Genomic DNA, 21,655 nt, shown 5'->3' on the forward strand with positions numbered 1-21,655 from the left:
TAAGGTAAGTGGAGGAAATGATCCAGTAGGGTGAGGACAGGGTCAAAGGTACCCAGAGAAGAGTCGTTGGTAACCATTTGCATTTAGAGAAGCAGATAAACAGGGAAAGGGCCTCGGGACACTGTGCTCAGCCTAGGCGGGTGGTTGGTGTCCAGTGGTGGGAAAGGAGAAAGCCATGGGCCTTTCAAAGGAGAGAGACGGAAGCTGTTTGCAGGGAGGCAGGGGCTTGGAGCAGGCGGTGAGGAATGAATAAGATTTGAATGTGCAGCTACAGCAAATATTTTTTGAGTTCTGTTATGTTGCCGAGCTGTGGGCTGGGCGCTTGGGATTTGGCCGTGACCTGGACAGACACAGTTGCTACCCATTTAGAGCTTTTACAGTTGAGTGGGAGTCCACAGTCTAGCCCTGAAGTGTACCCACAGATTTAATTATGATGGGAGCCCCGAGAGTGTGTGGGGGACAGACTGCCCTGCTCTGGGACCCCTGCTAAAGGTCACTTAAGCTGTGGCCTGAAGGAAGAGGGAGGCAAGGGGCAGGAGTGTTCCAGCAGAAGAAAGGCAATGCACAGCCCCCAGGTACGAAGGAGCCTGTTTGAGAGTGGAAAGGGATGAACGAAGCCAGGTACTATTGTAAGTGTTTGCAGCCACCCTGCCCCCACCTTACCCAGGCTTCTTGCTACTGGGACACCTACTGGGATTTCCCAAGGCAGAATCTGGGCAATAGGCTCAAGCATCAAGTTTAAAGGCAGCGAAGGCGCTCTGGTGATCTGCAAGATAAGGAGTGGAGGTGGAGGGAGAGGGCTGGGGTCTGGGGGAGGGGGACAGGACGCTTGCACCATCTGTGAAGACTGCCAGTTGCAGTCCATGACAGTGGACTTTGGGGGGGGATGGTAAAAATTCTTGAAGTATAACATACATATAAGAGAGTCCTTTTTCCTTCCTTTCCCTCCCTCCCTCCCTTTTTCCTTCCTTCCTTCCTCCCTTCCTTCCTTCTTTCTTTCTTCCTCCCTCCCTCCCTCCCTGCCTCCTCTCCTCCCTCCCTTTTCCTTCCTTCCTTCCTTTCCCTTTCTTTCCTTCTTTCTTCCTTCCTTCCTTCCTTCCTTCTTTCTTTCTTTCTTTCTTTCTTTCTTTTGTTTGTTCGTTCATTCATTCTTTCTTTCTTTCTTTTCTCCTCTGTGTTTTGCTATACTTAACCCTGCTCTCTCATGAATTCCCTGGTGGCCCAGTGGTTCGGACACTGTGCTGTCACTGCTGAGGGCCCAGGTTCGATCCCCGGTCAGGGAAGTAAAATTCCACAAGCCCCACGGCACAGCCCGGAAAAAAAAAAAAAGAGTGCCCTCCCTCTTTGTCATATCCTGTAAGGACAGTAAAGATCTAAATTTCCCCAAACTGAAATTTCCTTAAGTCAGCAGGGTGCGGAATGGGCCACCTGGGCCCCGTCATGGTGGAACCACAGAGAGAGAAGGTGAGTGTGAGTGAGTCCGTGGGGAAAAATGGAAGGGCTGGGCTGGAGAGGGAGGTAGGGCTGATCTTAGAAGGTAGCAAGAAGACTTTGTCTCCATTCAAGGAGCCATGGAGGAGGGGAGGGCCTGCAAGGGTTCCAGGCAGAGCTGCATCATGACCAAATCTGTTGTGAGCAAAAGTTCCAGAACAAGGAAGGGCAGGGTGTGTGGGACAGAGACACAGCAGCCTGGCAAGGGCAGAGGGGAGGAGGGCGGTGCCGGGTTGTGCACTTTAGCCTAGAGGCCAGAGAAGGCCAACCTCAACTTCCAGTCCCAACCCTGACCCTTGGGGAATCTGTAGAAAACTAGTGCGCTGCCCCCCAGAAAAACATGAACTACACAGCGAGTTCTGTATCTACTTTCAGGGAGATGGACAGAGGGTCTGTCACAAACCTCTGATTATTGCTGCAGCAATAAATGATGGTGAACCAGGGAGGGACAGGGGCCAGAGACTTCTCTTAGGAGGCTGGTCTGTGTGTCGTCTGTTTGTCAGGCCTCCATCACGTGTCACAGCCGCCACCAGAATCAGCCGAGTCAGCAGGCCTGGGCAGGCAGCGAGGCGGGAGGAGGAGCGACCTCTGCCAGCTTAGGCTAAACCAGCCCCAACCCCACCCTCCACTCCTCAGCCCAGGAGGACCCCTTCTCTCCCTCCTGCCAGTCACCTTCCTTCAAGATTGCCCCCGACATTAACTTTAACCCAACCACAGGCAGTTCCGTTGGCTTCAGGCTCCCTAGGAGCTTCTTGGGCCTCCAACTGGACCACCTGCTCAGGTAAAAATATCCTGAGGACTCATTCATTCTCCCTCACCCCTCACAGAACCTGCTCTCCACTCCTTCCCATTTTCCCTTCCTTCCTTCCTCCCTTCCTTCCTTCCTTCCTTCCCTCTCTCTCTCTTTCTTCCTTCCTTCCTTCCTCCCTCCCTGCCTCCACATGACCCTAACTCATGGTCAGAAAGTCCTCCTTCCCTCTTTCTACCCCAGTACTTTCACTTGCCCAGATGGATTTCCATGGTCCCGGGAGAAGAATCCTTGTCTTATCATTATGCTTTCGTCTTTTCCCCCATCTGCCCCCCCTACTTCTCTGGCTGAGGGGACTTGGCTGTTCTGTGGTGGCCCCACCCTCCCAGGGCCTCCCCTTGGCCTCGACTGACCCCTCCACTCCCAGGGCCCTAACTTTCCCTAGGCTGTCCTTCTCCCGGTGCTTCCTTGTGGCTGGAATCCAGGTCATCCCTCCTTCCTTCTTTTCTTTCCTTCTTTTTATCTTTTAATCTGTATTGATTGCTTTTTAAATTTTTATTTTATTTATTTATTTATTTATTTATTTATTTATTTATTGGCTGCATTGCATCTTCATTGCTGTGCACAGGCTTTCTTTAGTTGCGGCAAATGGAGGCTACTCTTTGCTGTGGTGCGAGGGCTTCTCATTGCAGTGGCTTCTCTTATGGAAGAGCACAGGCTCCAGGCGCACTGGTTTCAGTAGTTATGGCTCATGGGCTCTAAAGCGCAGGCTCAGTAGTTGTGGCGCACGGGCTTAGTTGCTCTGCAGCATGTGGGATCTTCCTGGACCAGGGATCGAACCCATGTCTCCTGCCTTGGCAGGCGGATTCTTAACTACTGCGCCACCAGGGAAGCCCCACTGCTTTTTTTAGATTATAAAAGTAAGGAAAGCTTGTCATATAAAAGCCTGAAGAGTATAGAAATATAAAGCTTTGATACTTATTTCTACCTGGTCTTCCCTTCCCATGAAACACCTCTACCTGGCCTCACAGTGTGGGATTGTTGGTATTCATATGGTGAGCCCACTGATGCTGTATCTCTAAATTAGAGCTCTTCACTGAAAGTAAAAGAAACTCACCCTAGTTAGTTTAGGCTGAAAATAATTTATTACAAATATTCTGTAGCTTGCTACATCTCCAGGAGGACTAGAGAACCAACCAGAAACAATGTCCCAAAGGCCATGGCCAAGCTGGCCTGGTGGAGGCACCTCTGGGCCAGCACTGCTGATCCCGGCTCTGGATGGTACCACTGGGGTCTCAGCCTCCCTGGCCTCTGGCCTCTGGAAACAGGATATAGCTGTCACCCTCTCCCCAGGGTGGATTCCTCTTGGTGACTGATTTGGATACAAAGCCCAGCATGTGGGCATCTGACTGGCAGAATGCCTGCAGCCCTGCTGCAGGGGAGGCTGGGAAGGCCTCTGTGAATGGAGGCAAGGATTCATACAGTGGGGGTGGCCCCAAATGCAGGAAGCGCTCCAGCCAGCGGGAAGGCAGAGCCTGAGCCTGTAGGGGTTCAGCCACCACATCTCAGTACCTCCTGCTCCAGAGCCTGCACGCTCCCACCTCTGAGACCCTGGCCACAGCCTGCTTACCTGTCCTCCACCAGGTCCTCAGGAACCACCCCCTCCTGCTCACAATGCTTCCCACGTCACTCACACCAGGGACCCCAGCCAGCCTTGCCCACCTTCCTTGTTTGCTAGCGACAACTCCGTGGACCAAGGCACCACATCCTCAGGGAGAGCTGATATTTACCGTGCATGTGCAGTGTGTTTCATGTGCTCCATCTCACTGGACAGAAGCGCCAGGAGGAGTGCCTTGTTCACAGCCCCATTTACACAGGGGGAAACTGCAGCCCAGAGAGAGTGAACATCTCCCAGGGCCTGTCCTCTCCATCACTCAGAGGGGCCCCCAGAGAGCAGGGTCTGGCTCACGTTTCTTCTCTGCTGGCCACCCCCGTGTTCCCACTGAGCTACAGGCTGAATGCGTTTCTAAAGATGTCCAAAGATGTCCAGGAGTCACATCTCAGAATGTTTTCTTTAGAGCAGAGTTTCTCAAAACTTGACTGATCATAAGATTGATATAGGACAGGGGTCCCCAACCCCCGGGCTCCAGACTGTTACGGGTCCGCAGCCTGTTAGGAACCCGGCTGCACAGCAGGAGGTGAGCGGCTGGCCACCAGGCAAAGGTTTATTTGCCTCGTTACCGCCTAAACCATTCCCCACCCCCACCCCAGCCCTGTCCATGGAAAAATTGTCTTCCATGAAACCAGTCCCTGGTACCAAAAAGGTTGGGGACTGCTGATCTAGGATGCTTGTTTAAAACAATATAGATTCCCACCTCCCTCCTGGAACATCCAAATTTTTTTTTTCTGCGCCCTGCGGCATGTGGGATCTTAGTTCCACATGAAGGATCTTAATTCCCAGACCAGGGATCATACCCGTGCCCCCTGCAGCGGAAGCGCGGAGTCTTAACCGCTGGACCGCCAGGGAAGTCCCTGGAATATCCAATTCTTAAGATCTCAGGGAAGGTTTGGGAATCTAAGGCTTTTAACAAGCCCTCCAGTGATTCTTGTGATCATGCCAATTGGGAGAACAGTGCTCTAGAGAGCTGTTTGTTTTCTTAGGGTGGGTTTAGACCATGTTGGGCCTGAAGATGATGGCCTGCTCTTACTGGAGACAGGCAGCTGAGATCCGGAATATGTGGAGAATCACTGTGTGCTATGGAAGGACCATAAAACTGGCACTTGGGTGCGGGCAGACAGTGGGGCATTGGAACCTTCAAAATGTGAGTTTCCAGCAATTCCATTTCTAGGAATTCATCCCGAGGGAATAGCTATGGTTGTGCACAAAACAATCCTGCGCCAAAGACGGAGAAAGAGGTGGTCCAAATCCTGTGCCGTTGGCAGGAAGCGTGGTGCTACAGGGCAGGCTGCAGTGACACAAAGCCAGGAGACAGCCTCCTTCCATCCCCTCCTCCCTGATCTGCCCAGGCCGGTGGCCCCCACCCAGAAGGCATGGATTCCATCCTCTGCCTGGGGCTCTTTCCCTTACCCAGGCCCTGGCATTTGCCTATGCAAAGCCCTGCACAGAAGGAGGAGGGGGAGGAGGCTGGACTGGGATACCCACTCCGTTTGGGGTTTGCAGCAGGGTGGTGTCTAGAGCATCCTGCTGACTTTGACAGGAGGTCCCCTTGGTGAGGGAAGCTGCCCCTTGCCTTATGGTCCAAATGTGGAACGAACGTCAGCTGGGGAGTGGAGGTCAGGAGGAGACCCCTGTCTCTGACTGCAAGCCTGGATTCTTTGTTTTTCTTTCTACAGTTTTTCCCATGACACGAAATGGGGTCCCCTTTAAGCCACTCCAATGAGTTTTTTTTTTAATTTTATTTATTTATTTATTTGTGGCTGTGTTGCATCTTCATTGCTCCATGGGCTTTCTCTAGTTGCAATGAGTGGGGGTTACTCTTTGTTGTGGTGTGTGGGCTTCTCATTGTGGTGGCTTCTCTTGTTGTGAAGCACAGGCTCTAGGTGCTTGGGCTTCAGTAGTTGTGGTGCACCGGCTTAGTTGCTCCTCGGCATGTGGGATCTTCCTGGACCAGGGATCGAACCCATGTTCCCTGCATTGGCAGGCAGATTCTTAACCACCGCTCCACCTAGGAGGTCCCTCCAATGACTTTTCATAGTTTCTTTTTTATTGAAGTATAGTTGATTTACATTATTGTGTTAGTTTCAGGTGTACAGCAAAGTGATTTGGCCATTTATATGTATGTGGCCGTATATGTGTGTGTGTATATATATATATATATATATATATATATATATATATATATATATATATAGTTTTAGGGGGATTCTTTTCCATTTTAGTTTATTACAAGATACTGAATATAGTTTCTTGTGCTATACAGTAAATCCTTGTTGTTTATTTTATATATGGTAGTGTGTATATGTTAATCCCATACTCCCAATATATTCCTCTCCCCTCTTTACCCTTTGGTAATCATAAGTTTGTTTTCTATGTCTGTAAGTCTGTTTCTATTTTGTAAATAAGTTCATTTGTACTATTTTTTTATTTAAAATTTTTCCCCCATTTTCGTTTTTGGCTGCGCCATGGCTTGTGGGATCTCAGTTCCCCAACCAGGGATTGAACCCAGGTCACAGCAGTGAGAGCCCGGAATCCTAACGACTAGGCCACCAAGGAACTCCCAATTTGTACCATTTTTTAGATTCCACATGTAAGTGACGTTATATGGTATTTGCCTTTCTCTGTCTGATTTACGTCACTCAGGACGATAACCTCTAGGCCCATCCATGTTTCTGTAAAGGGAGTTACTTCATGCTTTTCTATGGCTGAGTTCATAGCTTCTTAAGTGTCCTTTTGCCTGCAGGTCTCAGGAATCTCTGGCCTTCCTCTTTGAAGTCTGTGGCCAGCTCCAACCCTGGGCTCTCTCCCCAGTGCCCCCAGCCCATGGCCTCCAAAGATGCAAGTGCATGGCCTTCATTTTTCCTTTGTGCCAACAGCCAGGGCATCACCAAAATAATAACCACAGGAAAGTTACAGTGCCCTAGAAGGATCTTACGTTCATGACCCTCATCTGTGTTCCCTCATTCCCTGGTCTAAACAGAGTCAGTCACCAGGCCCTGCCCCTTCTTTTTGCCTCAACACTTCTCAGAAGTCAGAGTTCCAGAATCCACTTGGGTAACAGCACCACGAAGTTATGGGCTCCTTAAGGAAACCAGTGGTTACCGATGTTTCTAATTTCATCACAGGAAAGGAGGGTCAGGACTGCAACCTTAGATGAGGTACAGGAATCCCAGTGGTTAGTGGACAGGCTCTGGGTTGTGTAAGCCTTGGACTGAATTCCACCTCCAACACTAATTGTATGACCTTGGGAGAGTCACTCCATCTCTCAGAGTCTCAGTGCTCTGGACTAAATTGTATCTCCCTCCAGATTCATGTGTTGAAGCCTTAGCCCCCAGTGTGACTGTCTTTGGAGAGGGGGGCCTTTAGGGAGGTAATTAAGGTTAAATGAAGTCATGAAGGCGGGGCCCTGATTCAATAGAACTGGTGTTTTTATTAGAAAAGATCAGAAATTTCTCTCTCTCCAGAATTCTCTCTCTCGCAGAAGAAAGGCCATGTGAGGACACAGAGAGAAGCTGACTGTCTGCAAGCCAGCAAGAGAGCTCTCGCCAGAAACCAACCCTGACAGTACCTTGATCTTGGGCTTCCAGCCTCCAGAACAGTGAGAAAATAAACTTCTGTTGTTTAAGCCACCAGCCTGTGGTCCTCTGTGATGGCAGCCCGAGCTGACTAATACGCTCATTTTCCTCATCTGAAAAGCAGAGATAAAATTAGGATCTGCATCATGAAGCTATTGTGAGAATGCAGTGAGGAAATGCATGTGTGATGCCTGCCTGTTTAATTTTCCTACAGCACCTTCAGCACCTGGAACAGTGCCTGGTGTATAGTGGATGTTCAGTAACTACCTACTGAATGAATAACGACATCCATCAAAAAAGGATGCTGTCAAACTGAATACAAGTGCGTATTTCTGAGCTTTTCACCAACCTCCATCTCCTGGATCGCTGATCATCACTCACCAGCAAATGACAGCAGGCACATCGAGACGTGAAAAGACGCAAAGGAAATGTAAATGTATATTTACTAAGCAAAAGAAGCCAATCTGAAAGATTATATTCCAACTATACAGCATTCTGGAAAGGACAAAACTAAGAGACACTAAAAAGATTAGTTGTTGCCAGAGGTTAAGGGGGAGGAAGAGAGAATAGGCAAGGCACAGATGCTTAGGGCAGTGAAACTGTTCTGTATGATACTAGAATGGTGGATATATGTCATTATACATTTGTCCACGCCCACAGAATGTACAACACCAAGCATGCACAAACCCTAATGTAAACTATGGCCTTTGGGTGAAAAGGATGTATGAATCCAGGTTTAACTGTAACGAAAGTATCCTGTGATACAAAATGTCAATAGGGGAGGAGGTTGTGGGTGTGAGGGGAACACAGTATGGGAACTCTCTGTACTTACTGCTCAATCTTGCTGTGAACCTAAAACTTCCCTAAATTATATCATTTATTAACTTTACAAAAAAAAAAAAAAAATGACAGCAGGCACAAAGGATTTAAGAAAAATGTCTGCAGGGAGACATTTTTTTCATTAGAACGTCCACTCATCCCCTGTCTTCTATGGACTGGGAAAAGGCTTGGTTTCTCTGTTCCTGGGTAGAGTCTGAGTCTCTGGGAGGAGGGGACATTGACCAGGAAGCTTTTGGGCCCTTGGTCCAGCTTTGCGGGCCTGGGCATTGAGGAGGGAGCGTTTCCTTTCGTGGGGGGGGGTGGGGAGGGGGGCGGTGCTGGAGATGCAGCTGTGGGAGGCAAGGAGGGGGGGAGGCTAGGGGAGCTGGGGGCTGAGCCCTGGGAGTGGCATGGACGAAGTTGGTCTGGGGTTGGAGGCCACAGCCGGCCCACCTTCCTGCTGCCTGCAAGATGCAAATGATGGGAACAATAGGGCCCCTGTCCCCAGGCCATTTGTGGCAGAACCTGGATCCTGGGGAGGCACAGCTTCTTCACCTTAGCCATGGTGAGACTTGGTTCTGGGGCAGCCCCACCTGCACAGACCTGCCCAGACCTGCCCATGCCTGGGGGCCCAGGACTCTGGGCAGGGAGACTCATCCCAGCTGCACTGACCACCCCTTTACTCTCCTCCCTGACTCTTTCCAGGACAAGCTCAGCAGGAGCAAGGCCAGGTGAGTCCTCAGGCTCGGGCTCCTCTCTTTCCTCTGCCCTCCACTCGTTTCCACCCCACTGCCCCTTTCCTGGGCACAGCTATCCTTAGAGGGGTGCCTGGCCCTTCCATGCCCAGTGAGACCATTCATGTACCTCCACCCCCGGGGAACAGTAGGGCTCCCCCACTGCCGGCTTCCCACAGGCACTAGCTCTTCCTCGACTCTTCCTCCTGCTGTCCTGGCCCCAGGCTGCTGTCCCACAACTCCAGGGGATGCCATTCACACTGTCATGGATGTGAATGTCCCCGGCTTGTAGAGGGTCTGGCTGACACAAACTCAGGGACCCTTGGGCAGAGCTGACTAGAGTCTGATTGCAGGCTGGGGCCACCCCTTCCACCCTCCAGATGTGCAGGTAAGTGACCACTCCCCAGAGGTGTAGGAGCCCCTGCAAGTGGAGTCTCCCCTGAGGACTCTGGACACCTCCTGCCCATCATAGTCTAGCACTGCTAAGTCACTGGGGCCTGGCTCTTCCATCTGTCTTGGTCAGAATTAGGGCTGCATGGGGTGGGGGACTGGCATAGGTGGACCGGACTGTGAGGCCCCCTTATCTGCAAAATGCCTCACTGGTCCTGCTGCAGTGCTGGAAAGGCCCGTCATCAATGGTTTCTTTGAAGCCACTGTAAAAGTGCAGATGGTTTATTATATTTTGGGGGCGAGAGTAAGTCACCGTGCTAGAGAGGAGCTGGGCCGGGAGGAGACAGGCCAGTCTTACCAGTCTTCTGTCCAGACTCCCCAGCTGGGAGAAAAGATGACCCCTGCCCATATCCTCTGGCTGCCCCCGGGATCTGGAGACACAGGGTAAGTCCAGCTGCTGAGCCGGGGTGAGGGGCAGGGAGAGGCAGCGGCCACCACTGATCCTGCATCTCCTCCATCCTCCCTGTGCTCAGCAAATCCTCCCGGAAGCCCAGGAGGAAGAGGAAGAGGAGGAGGACAAATATGAGCTGCCCCCCAGCGAGACTCTTCTCCGCCACCTAGCCCGCGCCCGCGCCTGCATTCCTGGCACTAAGGAGGACTCTTTGTACTTGGGTGAGGGCTAGGAAGCTAAGGCAGGGAGGTTGGGTGGTCAGGCAGGACGGGAGGGTCCCCACAAGGGAAGAGGGCCCAAGCCTTGCCTCGTCTCCCTCTGTCTGGCCAGGGGCAGCGAGGGGAGGCCTCAGCTGGCAGTCACTGAGGCCTCTTGGCTGGGCAGAGAGAGAGGGATGGAGGGAGGGAGGGAGGGAGGAAGGGAGAAGGGAAGGAGGATGAGTGGGAAGGGGAGAGAAGCCTGGAGGGGCAGTGTAACCAAGGCAACAGCGGGAAAGCAGGAGGCCTGACAGGGTCCCTGGGGCCTGGCGTTCCCCCTCTGAGATCCCAGCACATCTTGGAGCAAGGGTAGGGACGCCAGGAGAGCCCCAGCTGCTGCTGGCATCCCACCTCCATAGCTCCCGGCTCGGCCAGGTGGGGGCAGGGAAGCTGGCGGCCTCCAGTTGCCATGGAGATGGGGCTGTCGGGAAGCCAGAGAGCACAGAGGGGAGTGAGGAAGGGAGGAGTGAATAGTGGCTGGGTGGGGGGCGGGAGGAACATGGGAACCTACGTGGGAGGAACCCACCGAGTCACCATCTTCGGGGTCTTTTCCAGATCACTGTGGCCCCCTGGGCCCTCCCACGTCACCACCACCACCCCCCACACCACCACCGCCGCCCCAGCCCGAGATCATGAACAGCCTCCCCACCCGCCCCACCCCAGGCTACCACGTCCCAGTGAGTAAAGCTAACAGGCATCTCATGTGCAAAATTCCCCCACGTCTGCATTCAAGAGGCCCCTGAAAAATTAGCTGCATCAGAAGCCAGAGCCCTGTCAACAGCGGCTCCTCCCACCTGCCCGGCCTGGTCCTTGCCCCTCCCCATCCGCATCACCCAAGACTCGCCCTTCTCACTTGGGCCAGGAGAGGGGAGTGGGGGTGGGGAGCGGGGGGGGCATGTTGAACCTCCTCTGCCCCTCCCGGACCCTGAGGCCTGAGGAGCCCTCCCTGCCTATGCAGTGAAGAAACCCCTCACTGAGCAGCCAGTCACTGCCAGCTCTCATCCCCGCCATGATCCCGTTTGTGGGCTTTGAAATCTACCCCTTTCATCGTCTATTTTATTGGAATAAAAAGAAAAACTGGGAGAGATTCACCACAAAGAAAAAGCCACAGAAAAGAGGCAAAGAGGAGGGTCACCTCCTTTGCACACGAACACTTTTGCTGTAGTGTGTTTTAAGCTGCGCCGATAGACACAGTCCCTTGGCATCCCACCCCGGCCAGCCTTGCCCTCCCGATGCTGCGGCTCCCCTCCACACCCCCCACCCGATTTTCCTTCATGTCCCCTCACTGTGCCCACAGCCCAAGGCAGCGCCGAGCCCACCAGAGGCCACGAAGCAGAGCAGGCCCTTTGGGAGGCGAGGTAATGGGGATGTCCTATCTCTGAGGCCCACCCTGAGAAGGGGAATCCTGACCCCTACGAGGCTGGGGGCAGAGTGGAGCTGGTCTCACCGTCTCATGCTTTGCCCTGTAGCCGCATCACCCCCCGCTGGTCCTCATCTTTACCCACCAGTCCCCCCCTAAGGCAGGCAGTTTGGGAGGAGACTGAGGCCCCGAGACACTCCATGCTTTGCCTGAAGTCACAGAGTCCCTGACACCCGGGGCCCTTCTGCACCTGCTGAGGTCCCTGGGTCAGACGAGGGGCACTCCAGGGGCGTGAAGTAAGACGATTGGGGGTGAGGCTGGCTTTCTCCTGGGACGTCAAAGCTGGCTCTGAAGAGCCCTTCAGAGACGTTCCAAGGATACTCTGTTCTTTCAGCCTAAGTTTCACTGAATTTCTTTCTCCCTGCTGCTGCTGCTGGCTGGTGGCTCTCTCCTTTTCCTCCCAGAGCCGGGTGCACCAGTCGGAGCGGTGAGTGGCCCCTCACGCTAGGATCCTGGCTAGGAAGTTGGTGGTGGTGGTGGTGAGGGGCGCTGGGAGGGCCAGGAAATATCCCCAAAACCCAGGGGAAAGGCCCCGAGCAGAGCCCCTCCCCCTCTGCCACAGGCCCCGGCAGGGCGCCGGCCAGTGTCCTTCTGGGCAGGGCCTCGCCCAGAGCTCTTCCTGGATGCTCACGCTCTCTGAGCAAAGGACGGGGAGGTGCTCTTGGGCGCCCTCTTCCGGGCAAAGGAGCACTTCCAATCACTCCAGGTCCACCTTGTGGCGGGTGGGGGGTGAGGCGCCAGTATCTCCCCCAAGGAAAGACTTCATCCTCCCTCCCACTCACTAGTCAAACCTGGGTCCCCTGTGTCCCTTCCTACCTTAGGTGCCAGGCCCTACAAAGCCGGATGAGGGCATCTACCTGGAGTGTGAGCCTGGGCCAGGTGAACCCCTCCCTCTGCGCAGCCCGTCCTGCCCTGAGGTCCTCTGCAGCACAATGCGTCTCCTGGCTCCATCTTCTGCCCTTGTCCTCTCTCAGCACCCCCACCAACACACATCTGCCTTCAGTCACCCACACGGACACCTCTGGTCCAGGCTGACCCACATGGTGCCTGCCAAGGAGGGGACCCCCTTAGAGCAAACGAGGGCCGTGGGGGGGCTTCCCAGCTGTTGCAGCCAGGACAGGGCTCTGCTTGGTTGGAAAGACTCCCTAAAGGCCAGGCTGTAGAGAAGCAGAGACTCTGCAGCTGTCCCCAGCTCCGCCCCAGCCACCTGGATTCCCCTGCCTGGTTCCCAGCTCAGCCTGCCCTCTCTGTTTTAGTCTTGGCCTTGACTCAGACTCTGAGCTCCCAAGTCCTAATGCCTCCAGTTCCTCTACCAAGGACATCAGTGGGGCCCAGGTGAGTGCTGCAGGTGTGTGTGTGTGGGGGGGGACGGGGGGAGGAATAGCCCACCCAGGCTTCCCCAGCCCTGACCCTGGGATCTCCCGGGTCACTGGACTTTTTCTTTTGAAGGAGGTAAAGAGCTCTGTTCCCCAATTTGCTCCCCACAGGGCCAGCATAGCCCCCCAGGAAGCTCGGAATGTAAGAGGCTGGGGGTCATAGGAGTGGGGGGAGGTGAGCTGGGAGGGAGGGAGAGAGGGAGGCTCAGGGTGGGACTTTCGGCCCAAAGGAGCAGGGCCCAGCTCCTCTGACCCAACATCCTGTGTCCCAGGGAGCATCTAATGCCGCCTCTAAAGGTGAGTCCCAGCATCGTCAGTGTGAACCCAAGTACTCGTGCAGGGCCCCCCCCAACCACAGTCCTGCAGGCCACAGACTGCCTCCCAGCCCGCCACGCCCCACGCTGCTGAGGGGGTCCCTGCAGCTCTGACTCCAGCTGAGAGCAGGTCTGAGAGCACTCCCCTCCCGGCCCGCCCCTGCCCCGGGCATTTTCCAGGGTCTGCACCAAATCAGGATGCTCCCAACCTGTACCTTAAAGTCACACCTCACTTGGAGGTCACATGTGGCCTAGCTGGTGGGTCCTACCAGAGCCCTAGGAGAGGAGGGGTGAAGCACTGGGTGTCCTGCTTTGAGCTTCAGGCCTTTGCACACCCCCTGTGACCTCCCCCACCCACCCGGCTGGGCCCGAAGCCTCCTTGGCCTAATCCCCTTCCAGCCCCAGGGCTATAATCTGCTCCTTCCAGCAGGAAGGAGAGCCTCTCTTTCCTCTGTAGCTGCCACCCAGAACGACTCAGCTGCCGAGGTGAGGAGGGGCTGGGAGAGGGCTGGTAGGGGAGGCTGGTGGGAGCAGAGCCAGAGGCCCCACCCAGGAGCCGCCTGGGGCGGGTGTCCAGCCCGGACATGTGTGTGCGGCTCCAGGCATGGACACATCTTTGTTCTGCTCGAGAGGACATGAACACAAATAACTGCAACCTGGGGAGGGGTTCTCTGCTCCCCACCCAGACCAGGGCCCTGGCACATGGCTGAGCCCCTGCGTGTGTACGTACAGGAAGGCGATCTGCTGGGCCAGCCTTGGTACTCAGGGAACTGCGACCGCCACGCTGTTGAGAGTGCCCTGCTCCGACTCCAAAAGGTGGGCTGCCTCAGACCCCCTGGACCTTCTCGGGACACCGTTTCTGCTCCGAGGCTGTGGCTGGCTGAGTGGGCAGGAGCAGCCGGGCAGGGGTTGGAGTCAGGGCTGCAGCTGAAAGGTGAGGTTGAGGATGGGCTCTCCTCCCCAGGACGGAGCCTACACCGTGCGCCCCAGCTCCGGCCCTCATGGCTCCCAGCCCTTCACCTTGGCAGTGCTTCTCCATGGCCGGGTCTTTAATGTTCCCATCCGGCGGCTGGATGGCGGGCGCCACTACGCCCTGGGCCGGGAGGGCAGGAACCACGAGGAGGTGGGTGCTGTAGGAGGGAGGGCGCTAAAGGGCGAGGTGCCGCAGAGGAGCCCTGGGCCCAGCCAGGAACGTCTCCCGGGGGAAAACTCCATAGTTTTGTCTTTTTCTGGAGTGGGTGGAAATCTCGGTGGCCACCGCCCTGAACTCCTGCCCAGAAGCCTGTGCTTTGAGAAGAGGCCCACTCTGATCTGGGGGAGACACCCCTCCTGCAGGGCCCGGTCTGCATGGGGCCCAGGTGGGGGCATCTGTACCTGTACGAACCCAGCTGGGAGGAGGACAGGGCCCAGGTACTCCAGATTCTTGCCTGTACCAAGGACTCAACTTTGCACCCAGCATTTGCTACACTGTGAACTAGAGACCGTCACCACGCAGCTCTCCACCCCGGGGTTCCCGGGCAGAGGCCCCAAAGTTATTTCATCTGGCCTGGGGAATAGCAGTCTGGCCAACAATATGCCCACGGGTGCTGTCACAGGAAAGGCCAGGGATTGGGCAGCAAAATGCAGTGGAGCTTCATGGGGCAAAGAGGAAAGAAAATATTTAGGAAAACGGCAACAAGCCCCCTCTCCAGAGCCCCCCAGCTCCCTCAGGGAGCTTCTCCCAGCATGAGGCTCAAGGCACTCACTGACGCTCTGCCTCCCTGTCCAGCTCTTCTCCTCCGTGGCCGCCATGGTCCAGCACCACATGCAGCACCCCCTGCTGCTCGTGGACAGACACAGCGGCAGCCGGCAGCTCACCTGCCTGCTCTTCCCCACCCAGCCCTGACGGACGCCACAGCGCATGTGCACATTCCACACCCCCCAGCCCCCCACCCCCCCACCCCCCGCGCTGGCCCCATAGCTTGCTCCTTGCGCTGTCCCCCTCTCCTCTTCCGGGTCTCCCCCGCCCAGTGCACTCCCCCCATCCTGTGCCCTAGTCCCTGCAAGCCCCCCAGAGAGGCATTGGGAAGGATCGCCCAGAGACAGAAAGGGTCCCTAAGACTCCACCCCATGCTCACCCAGAGCCTGGCACTGACACCCCCTGCTGTATCTCCAAGGCCGGGACGCAGGGGACTGGCAGGGACCCCAGGCACGGCCTCCCAAGCTGCTCTGAGTGAAGACCTCCCCGGGGAAGCTGAGCCTCAGGGGGATAGTACGGGCGACGCTTGGACACAAAGAGAATCCTCTCACATTTTGTAGGAGGCTTAATACGGGGCTGGCATCTGGGAGGGACTTGGTGGCCCTGCACATAGTTTGCGTTCAATAAATATTTGTTGAATGAATTCTTGAATTCTGTGGAGCGAAGCAGAGATGGCCTCCATGAGGCGCCGGGGTTCTCAAGCGTCCCAGGGCACAGCCTGGGATGGGATTGCTGAAGCCGGGGCGGCCAGGCCAGGACGGAAGGGCCAGCCCCATTTCTGCCCCCTGTCTGGGGCTCTGGCCTTGAGATGGTCTGTGGCGGCCGCCCTGGTGGCTGTTTTGTTTCCTTCTGTCTGTGGGAGTCGGGATGGGGGAGAAGAGAAGCTCGGTGCTCCTCCGCCACCCCATGAAAATGGAGTTCGGTACCCGTCCACCACCCATATACCGCACGGCGTTCCATCCGGGAGGGAAGCGCCTGATTTTTGCGCATTAGGTGTTGTCTGGAGTCGGGGAGACGCCGGACCCCAGGAAACATCTGGGTATTGAACGCGCCAGGCCGCTATGGAAGGCTCCACGCGGAGTTCGGAGAAGACGAGAGGCCATCGGAGCAGAGCTGCGCGAGCAGCGCGGCCCGGGAGGGAGGCTCCAGGGCTGGGGGCTCCGAGATAGGCCGGCGGCCCGCGGGCGGGCGGAGGAGGGCGGCCCCGCGCGGGCGGGGTCGAGGGGCGGGGGCGTCCCCGGGCGCTGGCGGGGCGCCCGGAACACCCCGTGCCGGAAGCGCATGTGACCGTGACTCCGCAGAAGCCGCGAAACAAAGGGCGGCTCAGCGGCCGCCGGCGCCCGGGCTGGCACGGAGGGCTCGGACCCCTGCCCCCGGCCGGGGCCCCGCTCCGCCCCGACAGACCCTGCGCGCCCAGGCCGGGCAGGGAAGCCCGAGTCCTCCCGGCGCGCGGGGGGCGGGAGCCCCGGGGAAGTGGTGAGGGAGGGCGGCCCCGAGGGCACGCGGGTGACGTGCAGACGCGAGGCTGGGTGGACGCTGTGGGGTCCAGGCTGGGCCGGGGAGTGCTGATGGTGGCCTTCACCACTGATGTCTCCAGCAAATTACCTCTCCCAGCCTTAATTCCTGTAACAGAGGTGAAGATAATGGTGCCTTACCGGTTATGCTGCGTTTGGGAGGTTTGAGTGAGGCGGTCCATGTGGAAAGGGAGGACCGTGCGGGGCCTAACGGGCTGCACTCTGGCCCTTCTCTCCCAAATAAACATGTATGTGAATTCGGGTCAATGAACTGCAGCTTTCAGTGTTTACTACAGCAGAGGTGTAATTTTCGGCCAGGGCACCAGGAGAAGGAGCAGGATAGGTAGTTGGCACAGGGCGGGGTGAGGGTGGGCACTGCCGTGCATGCTGTGTGGGGGGATTAGCAGCTCGGGGCTCTAGCAGAGCAGGGGATAGGACCCCAAGACAGCCTTCTTAGGCTCTGTTAGCCAGCCCTGGCGCCCTCCAGGCGGTGGATGGGAGTGGCCACTCCCTACACTTTCCCCAGGCTGACTCAGGCAGGAACTCAGGCCCGGAGAGAGTGGAGGCCCACCTTGGGGTGGGCCTCAGGGCACAAATGGAAAAGATTAGAACTCTGCAGTGCCCTCCGCCCCCCCTCCCCCCCACCCACCATGCCCCAACCCAATACTAAACCAAGCAGTTAATGAATAGGACAATAGAATTGTAGACTCAATCGGATGCACATTTTTGAGTTGTTTTACAGATACTGCAACTGCCACCAGAGGAAAAATGCTAACTGCATGATGACCAGACTGTACCCATGACAGAAGCTGCCCCATCTTGAACAGTACTAGATCTATGCCTAGAACGATCCCAAGAACTGGCCTGAAGAGACCAGGATGAACATTTTGCTCATAATAATCTATATTTTTGTGGGCATCAAAATAATTGTAGCTTGCTCTGCCCATATAGGTAAGTGGGCAAGTAAAATTATCAGCCAAGAGATGCTGTGGACCCATGCTGAAATCTTCCACTCTGAGAATACCGTGCTCTCTTTCAGCGTAAAGAAGTTACAGAAGACGGACCTTTGCCCCAGTCCCATAAAAATGGAATGATGTTTGACAGTGGGAAATTGAAGGCAGCTTTTTTGCCCCTTTCACGTTTGCCCATTTCTGTTCCCCTCTAACTTTAAAAGAACCCAATTATAGGAATGAGATCACTAAGCAATTAAGACGAACTCCTGACTTATCCTCCCCTGAATGCACACCATGTCTAACCTGCTTATTCTTTTCCTAGATGAAAAGAAGTAAGAATGAAGAATTGAACAGTTAAAAAATGACTAGCTCTCTACGCCCAAACGCCCCCTTAGCAATCCCACAGGCAGATCACGCAGGCAAGATAACATCTGAAGAAAGAGTCAGCCAGGCTGCACTCAGTGGAGAAGGATGCAGAACCCAACCTCCTGCCTCGATGATTCACTGAGATTCTTCCCCCCAATTTTTCACTTTAAAACTGTCACGGCTCAGCACACTCTTCAGAGTTGATCTCTGGACACGAGTCCACCATCTTTCCAGGTTGCTGGCTTTTCTGATTAACGCATCTTTCCTTTCTACTGACAATTGCCTCTCAAATGATTAGCTTTTGAGCAGCGAGCAGCTGAACCTGAGTTTGGTAGCACATGCAATCAAGCACCTGCATCCCTTACCAGATGTGCAGGATTGACTTCTCTGGAGGAGCCCTCCACCCCGGAGCCTGTTCTTAGCACGTCCTGAATTTAACCTTGCTCTGAAGCCACGTGGCCTGTGGGAGGTGGAGTACGGGCTACAGCACAGAGCTCAGGAGTTAGTGGCCAACAGTGACGCTGTTTGGTCCCAGCTGGGGGACTGACTTTAAGGGAACTAGTCTCATTCCTTCCCTCCCTGGGGAAAAAAGAGAGGAGGTGCAGTCCAGGCAGTGGGGACAGTCTGTGATAAGGGACCCAGAGGGCCAAAAAGAACATGGTCTGGAGCACGAGTCAGCCTCACTAGTGCCTCCTCAGACTGTAGGTCTGTGCTTAAATATCCCCTTCTCCAGGAAGCCTTCCCAGCTCCCCCAGCCTGGGCTCAGGCACTTAACACATCAGGAACAATTGCCTTTTCACTCCCAGGAAAGGACCAACTGCTTCAACTGCTCACTATTGTGTATCCAGGGCCTGGAATAGAGTGGGTGCCAAATATTTCTTGAAAGAGTAATTTCGAATAATTTCTTGAAAGACCTATTCACTGAATAGGTCAAGTCTACCCTGGATCCCTCTAAAGCTCATACCATTCCTTGATCAGGGCTCCCGTTGTAAGAGAAAAATCTAACCCAGTGCTGTCCAATAGAACGTTCTGTGATGACAGGAGCATTCTCCATCTGCATCGTCCAGTGTGGTAGCCATTAGCCGCAAGAGCACTTGAAATGTGACTAGTGTGACCAAAGAACTGAATTTTTAACCATAATATAATTCATTTTTAATTCATGTAAATTCAAATAGCCACATAGAGTTTATGGCCATCCTGTTGTCCTACGTCTCTTGCCTTCCCAAGCGTGAGGGACAGGGGTGAGAGAACACTGGACACGTTGGTGGTGGGGCTTGGTCCAGATGAGTGTGAGCACAGGGGAGCCGTTGAGACTCTGAGCCGGAGTGGGTGCGGGAGGGATGGTATTTTGGGAGGATCGCTCCAGCTGTGAAGTGCTGATGGGTCAGAGGCAGGGAGAACCGTTAGGGCTGCAGATATTTCTGTGATGCAGGGAGAGACGATACCCTTTTGTTTTTTACCACGCCAGTCACCCTCCAAGCACTCTCCTTTCCATTTCCCCTCACCCAGCAGGCTAGACTCTAGAAAATTCTAAGCAGGGTCACCAACTGGGGGATCAAGTCTTGAAGAAATGCCATGTGGTGAAGAAATGCATGGATTACCCAGAGTGCTTTGCTGTCTCTAGTGGCCTAGAAGGGCCTATAGCAGTGGTCCCCAACCATTTTGGCTCCAGGGACCAGTTTCGTGGCAGACAGTTTTCCCGCAGATGGGGGGGTGGGATGGTTCAGGGGGTGATGCAAGCAATGGGGAGCGATGGGGAGGGGCAGATATAGCTTTGCCCACTTGCCTGCCGCTCACCTCCTGCGGTGTGGCCTGGTTCCTAACAGGCCGCAGACAGGTACCAGTCCACGGCCCTGGGATTAGGGACCCTGGCCTATAGGGCAAGGGGAGCCAAGGAGGTGTGCAGCCAGGAAGGGCCTGACAGCGTGGCTGCCCTCAGACAAAATTACACCTGTGGGGCTCAGAATGTGCTCTATGTAACTGGCCAGCAAGCTTTTCACTTTCGTTTCTAAAGAGGCAGTCTGGGAATTCCCTGGTGGTCCAGTGGTTAGGACTCGGTGCTTTCACTGCCATGGCCCAGGTTCAATTCCTGGTTGGGAACTAAGATCCCACAACCTGCTGGTGTGGCCATAGCTAACTAACTTACTAAACAAATAAGTAAAAATAAATCCCTGGGCCAGATGTAGAGAACAAATATATGGAAACCAAGTGGGGAAAGCGGGGCCGGTGGTGGGGGGCGGGGTTGGCGGGGATGAATTGGGAGATTGGGATTCCCATACATACGTTACTAATAAGAAAAAAATTATCAAATTGTATACTTTAAATATATGCAGTTTATTGTATGTCAATTGTATCTCAATAAAAGTTCTTAAAGAAAAAATAAATAAAATAAAAATACAAAAATAAATAAATTAATTAATTAAAATAAATCCCAGGGCAAAAACATGGGATCTGGGGGCCGAAGTCCCTTTGAATCTGGCTGTCACTCACTGCCTGTGTGATCTTAACCTTGGTCTCTTCACCTTTAAAACAGGGCTAATAATACCTACTTCTTAGGGCTGTTGTGAGAATAAGAAATAATATACATATATAACGTGTACTTAGCCTAACACAGAACATGGCACGTAGTAGGGCCAAATGATTGGTACCTCATAATAGTCCTAACTGTGAACAGGCCAAGCCTGGTTGTGGTCCTGCCTGTGTGCTCCATCATCAGGGGTTTCCCTGAATCCAGTTTCCCCAGCATACACACACATATACACATGTGATCTGTAGGCATTGTTGGTACTATAATTATTGTTCTCTCGGCCCACCTCTGTTTCCCACCCTCCTCCTCCTCCTGGTAACACCACCCACTTCCCCCACGATAGGACCAGGCCTGTGACCTAGGTCTGGCTGGGACCAAAGCAGGACCAATCAAATCCTTCTCTGAGATGAATATATTGATGCTGAGAGAGAGAGAAGCCTTCTCCCCAAACCTGAGCTTGGGCGGCAAATGGCCATCTTCCCTGCCATGTGGACAGAGCCTGTCTGCAAAAGTCAGGCAATGACAAGGAGGAAGACAGTCTCGGAGATGTTGAGTCTTGTCCTAAGGTCCTGGCTTTTGCTGTAGTGCCCCTCCCAGCTACGTGAGCTAGAAATTTCCTTTTTGGTTTAAGCTAGTGGCAGTATGACTTCTGATATTTGTAAAGAAGTTTCCTGCCTGGTACAGACACTTGTGTCCTTAAAGTTTGGGGACATCAAGGGATTTGTGTGAAGTACAGAGCAGTTAGTGGTCGAACCAGAATTCAGTTTGGTCTGGCTGACTCTAGAGCCACTATAAACTATAGCACACGTTCCACCCACTATTGACAGGTGTATACTATGCGCCAGATACCAAACCAGCATCTCTTCCCTTCTCCACATCTACTGAAGGACTCTCCCCACCTCCACCTTCACTCCCAGCCTCTAAGGATCTTGGAGTCAAGGGTCATAAAAAACAGCCCTTCTCCATGGAACAATACTCCCAGAATCCTCCTCATGTGCCAAGGATGCTAGGAGCCAGCTGGCTACCTACCTACCTACCTACCTACTTACCTGTCCTGGCCTTACTCAGCAGAGTGGACATCCTTGCCCTGATCCAGGGACCCCAGCAGAGTTCCTGCCCTCACCACTCAGAGTGTCTGTGATTCTACTGCCCTTATGGCTTTAGTGAACATCTATGGGGATACTAAGATCATTTACTTTTAAACAACTATTTATTTATTTACTTATTTACTTATTTATTTATTTATTTATTTTTGCCATGCTGCACGGCTTGTGGGATCTTAGCTCCCTGACCAGGGATTGAAC

The 21,655-nt window shown here is 54.2% G+C and overlaps 1 protein-coding gene across 1 annotated transcript; it reads left to right on the forward strand.

The window, feature by feature from the left end:
* The first annotated feature begins 8,709 nt into the window (after positions 1-8,709).
* Positions 8,710-15,675, forward strand: SH2D6 (SH2 domain containing 6). Its single transcript, XM_057743355.1, has 16 exons — positions 8,710-8,876; positions 9,017-9,042; positions 9,399-9,433; positions 9,809-9,879; positions 9,969-10,107; positions 10,699-10,820; positions 11,441-11,501; positions 11,968-11,990; positions 12,385-12,442; positions 12,820-12,898; positions 13,051-13,081; positions 13,212-13,236; positions 13,681-13,739; positions 13,986-14,069; positions 14,218-14,376; positions 15,022-15,675. Exons 1-16 carry the CDS (start codon positions 8,874-8,876, stop codon positions 15,136-15,138), a joined length of 1,092 nt encoding a protein of 363 aa, XP_057599338.1. The 5' UTR covers positions 8,710-8,873; the 3' UTR covers positions 15,139-15,675.
* Positions 15,676-21,655: the final 5,980 nt, after the last annotated feature.

This window comes from Hippopotamus amphibius, chromosome 7 (genome assembly GCF_030028045.1).
Source record: "Hippopotamus amphibius kiboko isolate mHipAmp2 chromosome 7, mHipAmp2.hap2, whole genome shotgun sequence".
Taxonomy (NCBI): Eukaryota; Metazoa; Chordata; class Mammalia; order Artiodactyla; family Hippopotamidae; genus Hippopotamus; species Hippopotamus amphibius.

Coding starts and splice junctions, on each gene's coding strand:
- SH2D6 (XM_057743355.1), top strand. Junction 9,880..9,968: donor CCGGGATCTGGAGACACAGG/GTAAGTCCAGCT, acceptor CCCTGTGCTCAG/CAAATCCTCCCGGAAGCCCA. Junction 14,070..14,217: donor CCCTGCTCCGACTCCAAAAG/GTGGGCTGCCTC, acceptor TCTCCTCCCCAG/GACGGAGCCTACACCGTGCG.